General features: G+C 38.5%; 1 protein-coding gene across 7 annotated transcripts in view; it reads left to right on the top strand.

Moving 5' to 3' along the window:
- The window catches only part of RAD50 (RAD50 double strand break repair protein), a 197,960-nt gene that overhangs the window by 133,009 nt on the left and 44,297 nt on the right, over positions 1-20,654 (top strand). For 5 of the 7 annotated variants that reach the window (XM_036313980.1, XM_036313979.1, XM_036313982.1 and 2 more), the window contains 5 exons: positions 9,822-9,973; positions 13,666-13,851; positions 14,181-14,385; positions 15,594-15,671; positions 20,500-20,628. In XM_036313980.1, the coding sequence (XP_036169873.1) occupies positions 9,822-9,973; positions 13,666-13,851; positions 14,181-14,385; positions 15,594-15,671; positions 20,500-20,628 (750 nt within the window). The remainder of the gene's footprint in view (positions 1-9,821; positions 9,974-13,665; positions 13,852-14,180; positions 14,386-15,593; positions 15,672-20,499; positions 20,629-20,654) is intronic. The other 2 variants (XM_036313981.1, XM_036313986.1) reach the window with 1 other exon arrangement.

The following is a 20,654-nucleotide window of genomic DNA, read 5'->3' as shown; positions in this document are numbered from 1 at the left end:
CTGGGAGGCATATTACCTTTTTACTATATAGAATAGAGGCCTGGTGCACGGGTGGGGCTGGCTGGTTTGCCCTGAAGGGTGTCCTGGATCAGGGTGGGGGTCCCCACTGGGGTGCCTGGCCAGTCTGGCTGAGGGGCTGAGGCTGTTTTCAGACTGGGACTGAAGCTCCCAACCGCTCCGTTTTTTTCTTTTTTCTTTTTTTATTCTGGGCCAGCTTTAGCTCTGAGGCCTCCGCTGCTGAAAACAGGTTTCTGGCCTTTGTTTACCGTCTGTATTTGATACAATGTTGCGGTCCGGCTGGCTGAAGCTCTGCTGAGTAAAGCAGGTTTCTGGGTTTTTTTTAGCTTCTTTATTCGCAACATAGTTGCTGAGAGTTGCAGCTGAGAGGCCGGCAAGTCAGGCGGGGAACGTTGGAGTTCTCCGTCACTGAAGCAAGCAAGCCTCCCTGTTCGCATCTGCTGCCTGGCTGCCGGCCGCCATCTTGGCTGCCAGTTAATTTGCATATCTCGGCCCTACTCTGTGAGTGACAGGGGGATTAGCCAATGGGAAGGGTATCGGAGTGACACTAATTACCATGTTCCTCTTTTATTAGTGTAGATATTTTTATTGATTTCAGAGAGGAAGAGAGAGGGAGAGAATGATGGAAACATCAATGATGAGAGAGAATCATTGATTAGCTGCCTCCTGCATGCCCCACATTGGGGACTGAGCCCGCAACCTGGCTGGGAGTTGAACCATGACTTCCTTGTTCATAAGCTGATGCTCAACCACTGAACCACGCCAGCCGGGCTAAAGTGGTCATTTTCTAATTCTTATTAACTTCTCAGCAGATTTGATACAGTTGGTTAATCCATTGATTTTTGGAGAGAGTGGAAAGGAAGGGGAGAGACAGAAATATCAGTGTGAGGGAGACCCATTGATTGGTTGCCTCCCGCACACACCTGAACCAGGGCCAGGCATTGAGCATGCAGTCGTGCCCTTGACTAGAATCAAACCTGGGACCCTTCAGTCCGCAGGCTGACACTCTCCACTGAGCCAAACCTAGCTAGGCCGGTTATTCCTTTTTTTTTTTTTTAAACATATTTTTATTGATTTCAGAGAGGAAGGGAGAGGGATAGAGAGATAGAAACATCATAGGGGTAAAATGGACACATATGTAATACCCTTTGTAATACTTTAAGCAATAAATTAAAAAAAAAAAAAAAGAAACATCAGTGATGAGAGAGAATCAATAATGGGCTGCCTCCTGCATGCCCCCTACTGGGGATCAAGCGCACAACCCAGGCGTGTGCCCTTGACCAGAATCAAGCCCGGGACCCTTCAGTCCACAGGCCAACGCTCTATCCACTGAGCCAAACCGGTTAGGGCTGAAGTTCATTCTTTAAATGAATATAATTAATTTACCTCTAAGCAAAGTGATCAAGAAAAAGACACAAGTTACCAATAATAGGAATGAAAGAGGTGACTTCACTGCAGATCTTATAGTCAGTATATAGGTAATAAGGGAATAGTGTTAGCAAACTTATGCCAATAACTTCAACTACTTAGATGAAACGGAAAAATTCTTTAAAGGACACAAGCTGTCAAAGTTCACTCAATAAGAAATTGATTCAAAGTTAAAAACCTCACAATGAGAACTTACTTCAGGCTTCAATGGTATCACTGCTAAATTCTACCAAACATTTTAGGAAGAAATAATATTTCTATACAGATCTTTTTAGAAGAGTGAGGGAGAGGAAAATGTCCCAACTCTTTATGAGGGTAGCATTACCCCATACCCAAATCAGACAAAGACACAAGAAAACTAGATGATACCATTCATGAACATAAATATCTCCACAAAATTTTTAGCAAAATATTAGCAAATCAAGTTCAGCAATATGCAAATAAAGATAATATTCCAGGTGTGCTCTCCCTCTAAGGAGCATGCCCATGCCATTCCCCTTGCCCCTCTTCTCCCCCCTGCTCCCCTGCATGTATCCCCTAATCTCTAAGGGACTGCATGAGATTTGCAACCAGCGGAGCAATGGGCAGTAGAGCTCTTCTTGGGCTATCTCCTGAACTTGTCTCCAAAGCCCCCTGTTCTCTGACTTCCCAGTGAGCTAAGGCAGCCCAGCCTAGGCTCTCCTGTTGTTTCTATGGCCTTCCTTGTTTCACTCTTCTAAGTATATTTTTGCTGCGGTCAATAAACTTTATGCTTGCTTTTCTAAAAAAAAAAAACAACCACAGAAAACAAGATAATATTCCGTGACTAAGCAGGGTTTATCTCAGGAATGCAAGTTTTGTTTGACATTTGAAAACCAATTTGTCACATTAACTAAGTAAAGAAGAAAAATATAAGCACCAGTAGGTATAAAAACAGCATATAAGTTCAATATTTGTCCAGATAAAAACGCAGCACTGTCTTTTATTCATATATATATTTGATTTTTTACAGAGAGGAAGGGAGAGGGATAGAGAGTTAGAAACATCGATGAGAGAGAAACATTGATCAGCTGCCTCCTGCACATCTACTGGGGATGTACCCGCAACCAAGGTACATGCCCTTGACCGGAATCGAACCTGGGACCTTTCAGCCCGTAGGCCGATGCTCTGTCCACTGATCCAAACCAGCTAGGGCATCTTTTATTCTTAAGTAATTCAAACCAAAAGCTAGTAGGTAAGGCTGAGAGAGGAAGGCATCAACAAAAAAATAGCTGTGGCAGCGTGGTTAGGAATTGGAGTCCAAGTGAGGAATGAATGAGTCCATCATTATATATAAAATTAAACTAAAATAAATGGGGGGAGGATGAAGCCCTTAAGTAGAATCTTAAAATTATTTTCAATTACTGTTGACGTACAATATATTAGTTTCAGGTGTACAACATAGAGATTAGACATACGACTTACAAAGTGATTACCCTAGTAAGTCTAGTACCCATCTGGCACCATACATAGTTATTACAATATCATTGACTATATCCCCATGATACAAATAAGCATGGGTTTATTGACTATATCCCCATGATATAGTCAGTGATACTTCTTTGGCATGCTAAAGCTCTTAAAAGGCATCCAGTAAGAGGTGCAGGTGGAGTTTGTTAAGGAAAAAGCAAAACAAAATCCTAACAATTCATTTACATTCATTAAAAAATGTTCTCTGTTCAGCTCAAGTGGGAATAATAATGAGTTGCTAAAATAATACGCAATTTGTATTTAATTCCTTCCCATTTTTCACTCATCCCTCCAGTCCTCCTCCCATCTGGCGACTATCAGTTTTCTGTATCTATGAGCTTGTTTCTGTTTTGTTTGTTTATTTTGTGTTTTTTTTTATTTCACATATAAATGAAATCATAAGGTATTTGTGGGGGTGACCAGGCTGGCAGGGTGGGGGCAGTTGGGGGTTACCAGGCCGGCAGGGAGGGGGCAATTAGGGGTGACCAGGCAGGTGAGCAATTAGGAGCCAGTGGTCCAGGATTATGAGAGGGATCCCAGATTGGAAAGGATGCATTGCTGAGGGTACACACACTCCCCCTCCCCCGTGCATGAATTTTGTGCACTGGGCCTCTAGTATATAAAGCATAAAAACAGACACATCGATCAATGGAACAGAAAACTGAGCCCAGAAATAAACCCATCCTTATTTATATCTATTCATGTCCACTGCCCATTATTTGGTTTTTATTGCTGTTAAGTTATATGAATTTCTTATATATTTTGGATACTAACCCTTTTTTGGATGTATTATTGGAAAATATCTTCTCCCATTCAGTAGCTTCTCTTTCTGTTTTATGTTTGGGCCCTCTCTTTTTCTTTCTTTTCTTTAATCAGTCATGAATTTATATATATATTTATTTATTTATTTCAGAGAGGAAGGGAGAAATAGAAACTTCGATGGTGAGAGAGAGAATCATTGATAGGTTGCCTCCTGCATGCCCCCTAGTGAGGATCGAGCCTGCAACCCGGGTATGTGCCCTTGGCTGGAATTGAACCTGGGACCCTTTAGTCTGCAGACTGACACTCTATCCACTGAGCCAAACCAGCCAGGGCTCTCTTTTTCTTGATGTGTCTGGCAAAAGGCTTATCAATTTTGTTTATCTTTTCAAAGAACCAGCTCTTGGTTTCATTGATCTTTGTATTTTTTTTTAGCCTCTATTTTGTTTATTTCTGCTCTGATCTTGTTTCCTTCTTCCTGCTCACTTGGGCTTTGTGTTTCTAGTTCCTGCAGGTGTAAGGTTAGATTGTATATTTGTGATTTTTCTTATTTCTTGAGGTAGATCTGGATTGCTGTGAACTTCCTTCTTAGAACTGCTTTGGCTATGTCCCATAGATTTGAGGTCATTATGTTTTCATTTTCATTTATCTCAGGTGTCTTTTGATTTCTTCTTTGACGTCATTGTTAACAATTCATTGTTTAGTAACTTGTATTTAGCCTCCATGTGTTTGTGTGTTTTCAATTTTCTTCCTGTAAATGATTTCTAATTTCATGCTATTGTCATCGGAGAACATGGTTGGCATGATTTCAGTCTTAAATTTATTAAGATTTGTTTTGTGGCCTAACGTGTTCTATCTTGGAAAATATTCCATGTACACTTGAAAAGAATGTATATTCTCCTACTTTCAGGTGAAATGTTCTAAAAATATTAATTAAGCCGGTCTGTTCTAATGTGTCATTTTAAGCCACTCTTTCCTTATTGATTTTCTGTTTGGATGATCTATCTATTGATGTCAGTGGGATGTTAAAGTCCCCTCCTCTTATTGTATTACTGGTAATTTCTTCCTTTATGTCCATCAATATTTGCTTTATATATTTAATTGTTCCTATGTTGGGTGCATAAATGTTTACAAGAGTTATATCCTCTTGTTGGATTGATCCCTTTATCATTATGAAATGTCCTTCTTTGTCTCTGGTTACTGCCTTTGTTTTAAAGTCTATTTTTTCTCTTACAAGTATTGCAACACAGTTTACTTTTTGTTTACATTTGCACAAAATATCTTTTTTCATCCCTTTACATTCTGTGTTTATCAAGCTGAAGTGGGTCTCTTTTAGACAGCATACGTATGTATGGTTCTTGGTTTATATTCATTCAGCCATTCTATGTCTTTTGATTGGAGCATTTAGTCCACTTACATTTAAAGTAATTGATAGATATGTAGTTATTGCCATTTTATTGTTTTTTGAATGTATTTTAGTTCCCTGTTCCTTTCTTATTTTCTTGCTATCTTCTCTTGTATGTTTATGACTTTTTATAGTGTTCTGTTTGGATTCCTTTCTCTTTATTTCTAGTATATATCTTACAGATTTTCGGTTTGTGGTTAATATATGCTTCATATATACTAAGTTATATTTGTAGCAGTCTGTTTTAAGTTGATATTTGCTTAACTTCAAACATATTACAAAATCACTACAATTTTTGCTCATCCCTTCTACGTTTATGTTTTTGTCATTTTTTACTTTTGTGTCTGTGAGTGTATCCCTTAATTGATTGTTATAATTACACATTATCTTCCTACTTTGCCTTTAACATTTTTTGTAATACTGGTTTAGTGGTGATGAACTCTTTTAGGTTTTTCTTGCCTGGGAAACTCTTTTATCTCATTTGATTCTAAATGATAGCCTTGCTGGGAAGAGTAATCTTGGTTGTATTTCCTTGCTTATCATCACTTTGAATATTTGTCAGTCCCTTCTGGCCTGCAAAGTTTGTGTTGAGAATTAGCTGATAGTTTTATGGGAGCTTCTTTGTATGTAACTAATTGCTTTTCTCTTGCTACTTTTAAAATTCTTTATCTTTAAACCTTTTTCATTTTAATTATGATGTCTTGGTGTGGACCTGTTTGGGTTCATCTTGTTTGGGACTCTCTGTGCTTCCTGGACTCATGTGTCTATTTCCTTTGCTAGGTTAGGGAAGTTTTCTGTCATTATTTCTTCAGTAGTTTTCAATCTCTTGTTCTCTCTCTTCTTCTTTTGGTACCCCTATGATGCAAATGTTGGTATGCTTGATGTTGTCCCAGAGGTCACTTAAACTGTCCTCAGTTTTTAAAATTCTTTTTTTTTTCTTTTTGCTGCTCTTATTGGGTATTTTTTGCTATCTTGCATTGCACATCATTGATTTGATCATCTGCTTCATGTAATTTGTTGTTGATTCTTTCCAGTGTATTTTTCATTTCAGCTATTGTAATCTTTATTTCTAACCGGTTCTTTTTTTATGTTTTCCACCTCACTGAGTTCATCTAATCTTCCCCTAAGTTCGTTGAGCATCCATTACACAGTGTTTTCAACTTTGTATCTGGTAGGTTGCTTGTCTCTATATCATGTAGTTGTTTTCTGGAGTTTTGTCCTGTTCTTTTATTTAGGACATGTTTCTTCATCTCCTCATTTTGGCTGCCTCCCTGCATTTATTTCTATGTATTAGGTAGATCTGCTATGTCTCCCAGTCTTCACACAGTGGCCTTATATAGTACATGTTCTGTGGGTCCCAGAAGCCCAGTCTCTCTAATTACCTCAGCCGGGAGTTTTAGGGTTTTCCCTTGTATGAGTTGTGTAACCTTCTGTTATAGTTGAGCTTTGATTGCTGTTGGCATGTCATAGGTTTGGTTGACCCTCAGACTAACTGGCTTTGAGTACTGGCTGTGACTACAGTGAGTGAGCTGTTGTGTGGGAGCTGACCCTATGAAGAGGGAATCACTTTAGTGGGCTCTGGTGCCTGTTGAGTTTGCCCTTTTGGTATGTTGTTTGTGGAGCTGGTTGGGTGGTGCTTTTGGTGTAGTTTAAAGCTGGCCACCCAGTATGTTGGTTCTGGAGCTTTTTGGGAGAGGTTCCAGTGTAGGCCAAGGTCAGTTGCCACTTGTGCTGGGCTTGAGGTCACCCGGTAGGATCTACAAAGTGATCTGCAGTTGATTGCTTTTTGTGCAGGGCTTGGAGGCATTTGCATGATGGCATGGTGCAAACTGAAGCCAGCTGCTACTTGCGCTGGGCTTGGGACCCTTTAATGGGTACCTTGATGTAAGCTGAAGCCAGTGCTAACTTGTGCCTGGCTATAGCTGCTTAGTTGAAGCTACATTTTAAACTAAAAGTGGCCGCCACTTATTCCAGGCTTGTGGCCACCTGATGGGAATTACAATGCAAGTGAAGACCAGTCACTGCTTATGCTGGGCTTAGGGCTGCTTGCAGGGCATCCTGAACTCAGCTGCTGCTTGTTTGGGGTTTGTGGGCCTTTGAGAGATTTTAGGAAGGTCCACAAGCCCTCGGCAGGCCCCCTGTGTGGAGCAGCCACTGCAGGGCTGGACTTGAGTGGGGTGGGGTTTTAGGGAATCACCAGGGAAAGCTAATGCCCACTTGTGCCCACTGGCTGAGTGAGAGGAGTGTTCAACAAAGGAATAGTGATGCCTATCAGCACTTCCTCAGGGAGAGCTGCCTGGACCCCTGCTCCTTCAGCCCTTGCTGTGAAACTAATTCCTCCCTGGATGTCCCTGGCACTTTTCAAGCTGCTGTCCCTTCTCTGGACCCCAGAACAAGTGAATTTGTCAGTGAACAAGTTCATGCACAGGACCTTTAAGAAGACAACTTGATTTTTAGCAGTCCTCTGGATCACTGTACTCAATCCCTGCTGGTTTTCACAACCGGTATTCTGGGGGACTTCTTTTCCTGGCACTGGTGCGCCTGGTTGGGACCCATTGCTCCTCAGGGGGGACCTCTGCAGCCCAGCTCTTCCTCCTTATCCTTTTTTAAAATTATTATTATTTAAGGTATTACAAATAGTAGTACACGTCTCCTTTTTTTCCCCATTGACCTCCGCCCGGCCTCCCCTACCCCCATTCCTCCTCTACCCTCAGCACTTGCCCTCACACCGCCCCCCAGTGTCTTGCATCTGTGGGTTGTGCTTATATGTATGCATACAAGTCCTTCGGTTGATTCCTCCTTGTGGAGGCCTGCTGGCTAGCACCTTCGGATGTTTTTTAAATATTGTTGGCTGGACCCAGAGCTCAGGCAGAGCCATGCCCTGGGGGCAATCCTAGTCAAGAGGCTAGGATGCCACTCAGTCTGACTTTCCCGCCCAGGTGCTAAGGGAAAGGATGGATCCTATTAACTCAAGACCCACCCAGATGTGATGTAACTTCCTGTTACCTCGAATATATATTAAATTTACTTCCAATGCTGCGCGTCTGTCTGCCCCTCCATCAGAGGGCAGATGCCACACCCGGTCCCAGCTTTCCCTCTATTTCTATCTCAGTCTTGTTTTATTCATTTTTCCTTAAACCTTGTCGTGTTCTAATCAAGATTCATCAACCCCCGCGTGTTCGTTCTCTCTCTCTCTCTCTCTCTCTCTCTCTCTCTCTCTCTCTCTGCGCTGGTTGCGGGAAGAGAGAACTCCCCCCAGTACCTCCTGATTCTTAATCACTACACTTTGGATGTGAAACCTGCTGGTTCTGTGTCTCTGCTCCTTTTACCAGTCTTGACATGGCTTCTTTATGTCCTTAGTTATAGGACTTCTGTTCAGCTGATCTTCATCTGGTTTTCAATGATGGTTGTTCTATAACTTAGTTGTAATTTTAATGTGTTCATGGAAGTAGGTGGGCATAGCGTTTAGCTCTTCTACCATCTTTGCTGGAAGTTCATAGAATCTTAACTAATAAATGTAGGAGAAATAATGGAACTAGAAAATTACTATTGGATAGCTATTTAGTAATCATTCAAGTAAAAAACATTCATTACTAGATGCTAAACCTCATGGAGGAAAGCTTGATAAATATATTTGTATGATCTTAATATATTTCTCCTCCAGTACTTACTAAAAGCAAAGTAGAAGAAAATAAGTTTATGGTGGAGAAGCCTGACAGGGACTGCTTTTATCAGAAACTGGTGTTAACATCCCCAGTAATGAGATAAATTGAAATCAAGTTTCATCTGATAAGATTCAATGAAAGGAACATATCATCATTTCTTTAATATTCCTGCCAAAGATGAATAATCTGGTTATAGTCATAAAGAAATATTAGACAAAGACAAATATGGGGAGACATTCTGTAAATTTTCAAAATTATCAGGTATGCAAATCAAGGAAAAGCTGAGGAACTGTTCCAAACTGAAAGAAACCAGAGACATGATGTGCAGTTCTGAACCGTGTGAATTAACAATGTGTGATTTTGAAATAGCTTTTTTGTTATAAAAGTCATATTGGAACAATTGGCAAAACTTGAATGGAATGTGATGACTATATGGTATAATATATCAATATCAATTTCCTGATTTTTATGATTGAAATGTTTCCTAGGAAATATTGGTAATGGGATAGCAGATGAGCAACTTACTCTCAAGTGGTTTGGGGGCAGATTATGTATACTATATTTCTACTTTTCTGTAACCTTGTAATTTTTTAAAAACTTTTAAAAAATGTTTTTGGTGCTTAAAAACTAAAATTTATTTGAAAAATCACACGCCTGAGTTTTTAAAAATATATATTTTTTATTGATTTCAGAGAGAAAGGGAGAAGGAGAGAGAAATAGAAACTTCAATGGTGAGAGAGAATCATTGATCAGCTGCCTCCTGCATGCCCTCTACCGGGGATCAAGGCCGCAACCCGGGCATGTGCCCTTGGCCGGAATCGAACCTGGGACCACTCTGTCTTCAGACAGACACTCTATCCACTGAGCCAAACCAGTTAGGACACCTAATTTCTTAATGATGCTGAATAATATAGGGGAATATATAATTTTAATAAATCAAACAGTAAAATTAAATTCTTTTGTTCACTCATTTTCAGTAAAATTGCTTTTATTTTCCTTCAGAACTAGCATTCTAATGCTTATTAAAGTAGCATTTTTTTTCTATTTTATCTTGAAAGATTGCTCAAGAAACAGATGTTAGAGCCCAGATTCGTCTGCAGTTTCGTGATGTGAATGGAGAACTCGTAGCTGTGCAGAGATCTATGGTGTGTACTCAGAAAAGCAAAAAGACAGAATTTAAGACCCTGGAAGGAGTCATTACTAGAACAAAGTAGGTTTTTATTTTATATTTGATTATCCGTTCATTTTCTGTCTTTTAGTTTTTTTATGGTTTTTCCTACTACTTTGAGTTTATTTTAGGGGAGCATATTAATTTTTTAACAGACTATTTTTTAGGGCAATTATAGGTTCTCAGAAAACTTGAGCAGAAAGTAGCCTGTATAATCCCTGCCTCTACATATGCACAGGTTCACCCACTGTCATCATTTAATTTTTTACTTGGTTACAATTTATCAGTTAAACAGAATGATAATGTTCCGTTCTTTTGAGTAATTTATGAACAGTTGCTGAATTGAAGATCCATAGTCACTCAAATATAGATTGAATGAAAAACTGGTAGTATCGTGTAGGGATGGGTGAGATGAGAAGTAGACAAGTAGGAGAGAGTAATAATTTGTCCATTTCAACTGAGCAAGTGTCATCTTGCAGTGAGTATGGATTTTGGAATTAGGCCACCCTGGGTTTAAGGCTTTATCTTTGTTGAGCAAATTACTTAACTGTGACCTTACCCCCTTCCTTTTTCATTTATTTCTTATTTGTTAAACTAGTGAAATAATCCTTTTATTTAACCAGTAACGTGTAGCATCTATTATGTGTTAGAGGTACTATACTAGCCACTAGCTTCTTAAGCAGGTTCTTTTTAGTGGCTTTTAAGCACATACCTTTGATTTCAGTCCACTCCAGTTACTGTTTCCATCTTCCCCTTTACAGCCAATCTTCTCAAATGAATTGTTGATACTTACTGTTTCCATTTCTTTACTTTCTCCTCACTCCTTCTCTAGCCCCTTCCTCTACTGAAACAGCTACAACTAAGGTCACTAATAACCTCTGTACTAATTAAGATAATGTTATGGTTATATAAAATAGACCTCACAGTTAGTGAGCTTGTTTTTTTTCATTTGTAAAATTGGGGTTCAGTATCACTGTACATATTAAAACAGATGTAAGGATTGTGCTAGTGCATATAAAATGCTTAATATGTATTAAGAGCTCATGTATTAGTTTTCTATGACTGCTGTAACAAACCACAAACTTAGTGGCTTAAAACAACACAATTTATTTATTTTTAAGTATATTTTTATTGATTTCAGAGAGGAAGGGAGAGGGAGAGAGAGAGAAATATCACTGATGAGAAAGAACCATTGATCTGCTGCCTCCTGCATGCCCCATACTGGAGATGGAGCCCACAACCCGGACATGTGCCCTAACTGGGAATTGAACCATGACCTCCTGGTTCATAGGTCAGCACTCAACTACTGAGCCATGCTGGCCAGGCAAAACAACACAATTTATTATCTTGCAGTTCTGTGATTTAGAAGTTTGAATTGGGTCTCACTAATCTAAAACCAAGGTGTTGGCAAGGCTGTTTCTTTTTGGAGGCTCTAGGAACAGTCTGTTTCCTTGCTCTTTCCACCTTTTATTTTATTTATTTATTTTAAATGTATTTTTATTGATTTCAGAGAGGAAAGGAGAGGGAAAGAGAGATAGAAACATCAGTGATGAGAGAGAACCATTGATTTGGCTGCCTCCTGCATGCCTCTTACTAGGGATTGAGCCAGCATCCTGGGCATGTGCTCTGACCAGGAATCAAACCATCACCTCCTGGTTCATAGGTCAGCGCTCAACCAGCGAGCCATGCCGGCTGGGCACTCTCCACCTTTTAGAGGCCACCCACATTCTTTGGTTCCTGGCACTCTTCCTCCAAATTCAAAGCTAGCAACAGTGGACAGAGTTTTCACATCGCATCACTCTGACTTCCTCTTCTGCCTCCCTCTCCCAAACTTAAGGACCCTCTCCTTACCTTGGCCCACCCATACAATCCAGGATAACCTATTTTAAAGTCAGATAAAGGGTAACTTCAATTTCATCTCTTCTTAATTCCCCTTTGCCTCATAAACTAACACATTCACAAATTCCAGGGACTGTAATATAGATCTCTTTAGAAGGCCATTGTTCTATGTACTACAACGCAGTAAAAAGTAGATGTTAATCACTTCTTACTTGAACATGTTTTTAGATTTCCATGACATGCCGAAACACTGTTCCCTCTTCCTTTTCCTTAAAGCCAACTTCTACCCAGCCAATAAAAGTTGGAGCTGTACAGACTTAGTCCTAGATCCCCTTTCATTTTTGCTCTATATTCTCTTCTTAGATAATCTCATTTATACCTATTGCTCAATTTACTGTGTATTCATAGGTAACTCACAGATTTATGTCTCCAGGCCAGACCTCTGTTTCTAGACCGATGTACTTAACTGCCTCTCTAATTTTTCTACCAGTTGTTTCAAAGATGCCTCAGATTCAACTATACCAAGTTCATGATCCTTCCCCTGACTCCCCTTGAAAAACCTCTTACAGTTCTCTTACTCTCAGTGAATGACACCACTACCTATCTGGTGACACAAGCCGAGAACCTAAGTCTGTTTTGACATCTTCCTTGCCCTTCATATTCAGTCCATTATCAACTTGTGTGGATTTAACCTGAATGTCTTTTTAGTCTTCTTCTTTCTATCTCTATGATGACCATTCCAGTTAAAGCTACCATTATCTTTTCCTGGTCTAATATGATAACTTCCTGCTCTATCTGTGCCCATTCAATCCCCCTACAAAACATTCTCACTTCATTCAGTGTAATGTTTTAAACATACATAAGGGAATATGTAAATGACAGGAAAGATCGACACTGCTTCTGCCTACCTCATCTAGTTGTTAACAGATACTGACTGGACAGAAGATATGAAAGAACATGGTAGATTTGTCTTTCTGCTGGAAGATACTGAGAGATCTCTTGGAATCCAAGGACAAGGATGCTCCTTGCTCTGGGTATACTGATCTCACTTAAGAGACCCCAAAGCAGTTCTCTTTATTGTATTGCTTTGGCAGTGTGAACCTAGAACTTGAGGTCTACTGATAAGAATCCTCCCTGGATTTGCTAGATGGGTACCACTAAGGTTTGTTTGCCTTTACTCTCCTTTTACCATGTGTCTGTTATTAAACAACCCCTTATCTAAACTACACAGTCTTTACATGTTTTTGTTTAAGGCACCTTTGCCTGTCTGCTGTGGATTATCATGTTTTGTTCTATTCTCTTAAGACCCTTATTTTCCTTATTTTTAAGTTCTAGGGATGGGAGGTAGTTTATTTTTCCCTATGTATTGTCTATAGGTATTTTAAATGATTGTAATTAAAAATCCAAATATGTAAAAACATATTACATAAATTCTTACATCTTTTTCTGAACCACACAGTTTTATGTACTTCTTTTCTCAGTGAACTGAATTATTTCAGAATACTTTTTTTTTTCAATTTTTTTTAAAATATATTTTATTGATTTTCTACAGAGAGGAAGGGAGAGCGAGAGAGAGCTAGAAACATCGATGAGAGAGAAACATCGATCAGCTGCCTCCTGCATATCTCCCACTGGGGATGTGCCTGCAACCAAGGTACATGCCCTTGACCGGAATCGAACCGGCGACCCTTCAGTCCGCAGGCCGACGCCCCATCCACCGAGCCAAACCGGTTTTGGCTCAGAATACTTTTTAACATGAGGAAGCTATTGTAAGAGGGATGAATGAAGGGACTTTTTTTTTTTTTACAAGTATAACATAAAGGATTGATTTAAGCAATAGAATAGGCACAACTGGAGGTTATTTTACATAAATTCTTTATTTTCATTTTCTATAGGCATGGTGAAAAGGTCAGTCTCAGCTCTAAGTGTGCAGAAATTGACCGAGAGATGATAAGTTCTCTTGGGGTTTCCAAGTCTGTGCTAAATAATGTCATTTTCTGTCATCAAGAAGATTCTAATTGGCCTTTAAGTGAAGGAAAGGCTTTGAAGCAAAAATTTGATGAGATTTTTTCAGCAACAAGGTTTGTAACATTTAATTAGACTTTGTAGCCCATTAAGTTATTGATACGATTGCAATTTGGATATATCTTTCTTAAAACAGATAAAATTTTAAAAGCAAGAAAGTCATTAATTATTACTTCTCAGTAGCAACTAGTGGGCATATTTCCTTTCAGTTTTCTTTCTGTGCATGTAAACTACCTGATTGACAGTGTATATGTAACTTTTTCACTTACCATATGTCATAAGCATTTTCCAAGTTATTAAAAACTTTTAATGACTGCATAATATTTCATTGTATGACTATACTATCATTTACTTATCCAGAAATTGTTATTTAATATCTTCATAGGTACATTAAGGCCTTGGAAACACTTAGGCAGGTACGCCAGACACAAGGTCAGAAAGTAAAAGAATGTCAAACAGAACTAAAATATCTGAAGCAAAATAAGGAAAAAGCTTGTGAGATCCGCGATCAGATTACTAGTAAGGAAACCCAGTTAACATCTTCAAAAGAAATTGTCAAATCCTATGAGAATGAACTTGATCCACTGAAGGTAATTTGATTTCTTATATGCTAAGGAGAAAGTCACCTTTACCATGGTAGCACTCACCCTTTATGACTCAGTGGTTCTCAACCTTCTGTCCCTTTAAATACAGTTCCTCATGTTGTGACCCAACCATAAAATTATTTTCGTTGCTACTTCATAACTGTAATGTTGCTACTGTTATGAATCGTAATGTAAATATCTGATATGCAGGATGGTCTTAGGCGACCCCTGTGAAAGGGTCGTTCGACCACCAAAGGGGTCGCGAACCACAGGTTGAGAATCGCTGCATGTACTTTATTTTGTTATGAGTTTGAATGATACATATATTTCTTGAAATATGTACAGTACGTAATACTTGATAATGGTAATATATTACTATGTTACTGTTTTATGTATTTACTACATTGTACTTTTTATCATTATTTTAGGGTGTACTCTTTTTACTTATAAAAAAACTTTTGCTATAGAACAGTATTCATCAGGAAATGCAAATTAAAACCACAATGAGATGCCACTTCATACTTACTGAAATGAGTATAAATTAAAAAAATAAGTGTTGGTGAGGATGTGGAGAAATTGGAGCTCTTATACATGCTGGTGTGAATGTAAAATGGTGCAGCCACTTTAGAAAATAGTTCAGCAAGTTCCTCAAAATGTTGAACATGAATTCTCATATAACCTCAAAGGAAATTAAAACATAAATCTACATAAAAACTTGTATAGGAATGTTTATAGCAGTATTATGCATAATAGTAAACAATGAAAACTCAGATGTCATAAATACCTGATCAATAAAATATGGCATATCCATATATTGGATTATTATTTAGCCATAAAAAGAAATGAAGTTCTCATACATGCTAAGTGAAAGAAGCCAATCACAAAAGACCACATATTGTATGATTCCATTTATTTAAAATGGTCAGAATTGGCAAATTGATAGAGATAGAAAATAAATTAGTGATTGCCATGGGTAGGTGGTAGAGAGGAATGAATAGTGACTGCTAATGAATACACGGTTTCTGTTTAGAAATTGAAAATGTCCTAAGAATAGAGTATGGTGATGGTTGCACAACTCTGAATACACTAAAAAACATTGAATTGCACACTTTAAATGGATGAGTTGTAGGGTATGCAAATTATATCCCAATAGCGCTGTTTAAAAAGTGATATAAATCTTTAATTAATAAGATTTAATATAAATCTGTTTTAAGGTGTCCAGGGAGGAAGCATGGCTGAGCTGGGCCTTAAAGAATGGGAAAATTATATCAACAGATTGGAAGGCATTTTATGTATGTTTGTATTTATTCTGCATTTTTTTTTCTTTAAAAATAATCTATGCTCACAATGAAAAAAATTACAGAAGAATATTAATTTAAAGTAAGAAATGTTCTTCCCACTTGTTATTTTTGGCCTCCTAGACACATCCAACCAAAAACTTTTTTTGCATATATATAACATATATGTGCATATATTCACATGTATATAAGTATATGTTCACACATACAAGCTTATCAAAATAGGATTGTGTGAGAAGAGCCTGGGTTAAGTAAATCAGGGTAAAAGGAGTAAGAGATTATTACAGTCAGATTATGAAGAGTTAATGGGTTTAGAATTTAGTTCAGTAGACAAAAGAATGACAAGTATGATGTATCTTACTAGACTAGAGCTGTAAGCTCTGAGGTGGCCAGAAAGGACTTTATGAGACTAAATTTGGGGTATGTTTTAAACCAAAAATGGGTAGGTAATTAGAGACATAGGGACAGTAAAATGCAAACTGTCTTTGAACACTATCAAGGAAATTCATATAGCTGAAGTAGAGCATATGAATAGGAAATATGTCAAGATAGGCTGGGATAATATCTGATATTTATTTGAGTGGTGCCTAGATTCCAAGATTGTAGCAAACATTGAGGTGTTTGTAAATTTCTTTGTTTAATTTGACTAGTTCTCCAAGGTTTTAATCTTATTCTCTTCAGAGCCTAGTCCAGTGCCTGGCACATAGCAGGTGGGTCAGTAGTATTTATTAAGTGGGTTATTTCCAAAGTCCTTTTTTAGCTCTAATATTTGAGAATTCTTTCCTTCATAGAACTCAGCATAAAGTTTGGATCAAGTCACCTTCCCAGCAGCCATCCAGGGATAGTTTCATTTCACTACTGCACTATAATTCATTCTTAACCATTTTTACAGATTCCCCCAGTCTTTAAGAACTCTTTCATAAACTACTTTATTTCCATCCCACCACACTGGCTCATTTAGGCCTGTTTTTCTTTCTTTCTATTAGTGGAAACTGCTTGAGAAATTTGTTTTCAAGTTCAAAAACACTTATTTATTTTTCCACACACACAAGTTCATAGTCATCTATACTGATACAAGGGTAATATGCTAATTAGACTGGATCCACTGGACATCTGACATCCTTCCGGACAAAGCCATGGTGGCGGGGGCCGAGGCAGAGGTGGTTAGCGGTAATCAGGCTGGTAGGGGAGGGCAGTTAGGGGTATGGGGGAGCAAGCAGTTAGAGAAAAGATCAGGCAGGCAGGCAGAGGCGGTTAGGGGTGATCAGGCAGGCAGGCATGCGAGTGGTTACTAGTGGTCCCAGATTTCGAGAAGGATGTCCAACTGCCGGCAGTCCGACATTCCCCGAGGGGTCCGGATTGGAGAGGGTGCAGGCAAGGCTAAGGGACCTCCCTCCCCCGTGCATGAATTTTGTGCATCAGACCACTAAGCCTATATAATAAAGATATAATATGCAAATGGTCATGAAGCATATCGGCGTAACGACCGGATCATGGATCAGCAGGAGGGTGGGGCAGCGAGCTACAAGCGGGTGGTGGAGAGCTACAGGAGGGGGTAGGGCAGCAAGCTATGAGGTGGGGAGGGGGGACGAGGAGCTACCAGAGGGTGGGGCAGCAGGCAGAGAGCTACTGGAGGGCAGCAGTGAGCTACTGGCACACGGATTCGTGCACAGGGCTACTAGTTACATAGTAATAGCCCAATTACCCTATTCATTTGTCTCATTTCACACTAATGCCTAAGCTTTAAGCACTCTGCTATATTTTTTGTTGCTTACAAATTTGTCTTAGCTCCTTTTATTAGATTGTGTGCTCTGGGGGTAGAGCCAAAACACAAGTGTCAAAAAAAGAATCCACAGCATCTGGTGATGGGCTAGATATAAAAAAAGGAAGTAGCTAGGGATGTCACAAACAATTCAAGCCCAGATAATGTTAATGCCACCAAGAGGCAGTGAAAACACTGAGGGAAGCTAAGAAGTTTTTGAGAAGTAGAGTACCATTGCGGGTTTGGTTCCAGACTACTGCAATAAAATGAGTTGTAATATTTTTCCTGGTGGATAGGCTCTCCTCCAATTTGTAAACAATGCAACTTTGTGAAGTGCAATAAAATGAAACACAATAAAATGAGGTATGCCTATAATCAGTGTTTTGAAGATTCAATCCATTTCTCTTGGTTAGACTGTTCAAAAGGTATTCATTAAGGGCCAGCTGTATGTCAGTCACTGATCAAAGTGCTTTAAAATGTATTTTGTAAGCTCCACATTAATCCTGTGAGGTTTTTAGGAAAGAAAACTGAGACACAGGTTTTCATGTTGGAAGTAAGGGATAAAGCCCAGATTTGAGTCCAGGCCTCTCTGATTCCTATGCCTGTACTATTAAACGTCAGATTTATTGATGTATAATTTACATATAGTAAAATCAACCCTTTTAAAAGTATATAGTTCAATGAGTTTGGGCAAATGCATATAGTAGCATTGCTACCACTCCAATCAAGATACAGAACATTTCCATCCTCAAAAAGTTCTTATAAGTCTCTGTAGTCAGCCTTCTCCCTCCATCCCCAGCCCTTGGTAACCACTGATTCGTTTTGTCTTTTCCAGAATTGTCACATAAATGGAATCCTAGCTTATGTAGCTTTTTGCATCTGACTTCTTAGCATGTTGCTTTTAATTAGTCTCTTGCACATTTAGGTAGTTACTCCTTTTCATTGCTGAGGTTATTTTACTGTATGGCTCTATTACAGTATGTCCATCTGTTCCCTGATTGAGGGACGTTAGGTTGTTTCCAGCTTTTAGCTATTACAAATCAAACTGCTATAAACTTGTGTATGGGTCTTTGTTTGTAGTTTGTTTCTTTCTAGGGTAACTCTCCAGGAGGGGAGTTGATAGGATGTATGGTAAGTATATGTTTAACACTGTGAGCTGCCACTTTTCAGAGTGGCTGTACCATTTCATAGTCCTACCAAGAATGTTTACGATTGAAGTTGCTCTGCATCCTTATCAGCTCTTACATTGTTAGTCTTTTTTTATTTCAGCCATTACATTAGATAGGTTGTATCTCTTGAGTATTTTTTTTTCATTGTGCCTTTAATTTTTCTAATGTCTTTGGATATTGAGCATCCTTTGTATGTGTTTATTCGCCATCTGAATATCGTTTTTGGTAAAGTGTCTTTGATTCTTCTGGCTATTTTCAAAAAATGTTTTAATCCTCACCCAAGGACATTTTTCTCCCATTGATTTTCAAAAAGAGTGGAAGGAAGGGAGAGAGGAGGGAAGAGAGACAGAGAAAGAGAGAATCATTGATGTGAGAGAGACGATGCTCTAACTACTTAGCAACACTGGTCAAGGCTATTTTCAAATTTTTTTGTCTTACAAGCTGAATATTAAAAGTGCTTCAGATAGTTTCGATACAAGTCCTTATCAAATACATATTTTGCAAATATTTTGTTAACTGCTTTTCAAAGAGCAAGAGTTTAGTTTTTATGAAGTTCAGTTTATCAATTTTTCTTTTATAGTTTTTGTTTTTTATCTAGGAAATCTTTTCCTGACACAAAGATTTTTTTTTCTGTATTTTCTTCCTGACATTTTATAGTTTGAGTTCTTACACTTAAGTATATGCCCTATTTCGGGTTAATTTTAAAATATGTGTGAGGTAAGGTTGAGGTTTGCTTTTTTGCATACAGATGTTTAATTGTTCCAGCACACAAAGCCTAGGTCATAACCATTATACAACTCTGCATCCCAGTCTCATCTCTTATTGTTAAGTATATATGTAGCTTTATACAAGTTAAGTCCTCCAAGTCTCCTACCTAGTACATAGTCTCATAGGATTAAAGAGAATGTAGAGGAGCAGCTAGTACAATGTCTGCAAGTTGGTAGGCATTCAGTCATGATAGCTGTAACTGTAAATATAAAATCTTTAAAAATCTTTAAAAATTTTAAAAATCTTTTTTCAGCTAACATACTGAACACCTGTTATATGTGCTAGTGATACATTAGTGAACAAAATTCCTATTTTTATAGTGATTACATGCTACTGATTAATTTACAAATCACGAGATGGTTTGATACAATTTTATTAAATGACATTAAAGTTGAGGATGCATTTTGGTGCAGCTTTGAAAGGTTACAATAAATAAGCACTGTAGTAATGCGTTAGTTTAAAAATCAGGTTCTACAAATGTCTTGTAAGAGGACTCGGTCAGCCTTGGAAATGTAATGGCAGTGGAAGAGCATCACCCAGGAGAATGCTCTGAACCAGGTCACACATATTCCTAGGTGATGAGGCAGCCAGCTCTCCCAGGGAGCAGACCACTGAGGTTATTTATCACATTTCACGTGGTCAGAGTCCTCTGTGCTTGAGCCAACTTTGAATTAAAGTATAATCTTCCATGTAAATTTGCCTCCAGGCTCGGAATGCACTGGTGACTCACCCTGAGTCTCTAGCCCACTTGTTTTTCCTAACTTTTTAAAATACATTAAATAGCTAACCTTTTGAGGATTAAATTCTTAAAATGTGGTACTTTGCATAATGTGGCTCTAAGTACTCAATTAATGAATGACTTGGGGGTGTTGAAGATGAGACATGGCTTTGGAGTTAGATTTGGAGTTTACTGCTTTTCTTTACTAGCTATGAGGAGTTGGGCAAGTTACTTAATGTCTCCGATCCTTAGTTTTTGTATACCCCTTTGCAGCATCGTTCACATTAAATGAGATCACTTTTACCAAGTGCCTGACCCTGGCACATCTTATGTATTTCTCTTTATCCATCTGTGTTGTAAACTATAGAGAATTTTATTTATTGTAGAGTGTTTGTTTATTTCCAGAATCGTCTCAAAGAAATTGAACACAATCTCTCTAAAATAATGAAACTTGACAATGAAATTAAAGCCTTGGAAAGCCGAAAGAAGCAAATGGAGAAAGATAATAGTGAACTGGAACAGAAAATGGAAAAGGTTTGTGGTGATAGAATTTTGTTCTT

Source organism: Myotis myotis, unplaced genomic scaffold, assembly GCF_014108235.1.
Source record: "Myotis myotis isolate mMyoMyo1 unplaced genomic scaffold, mMyoMyo1.p scaffold_m19_p_6, whole genome shotgun sequence".
Lineage (NCBI taxonomy): Eukaryota > Metazoa > Chordata > Mammalia > Chiroptera > Vespertilionidae > Myotis > Myotis myotis.
This window is presented reverse-complemented; position numbering and strand designations above follow the sequence as displayed.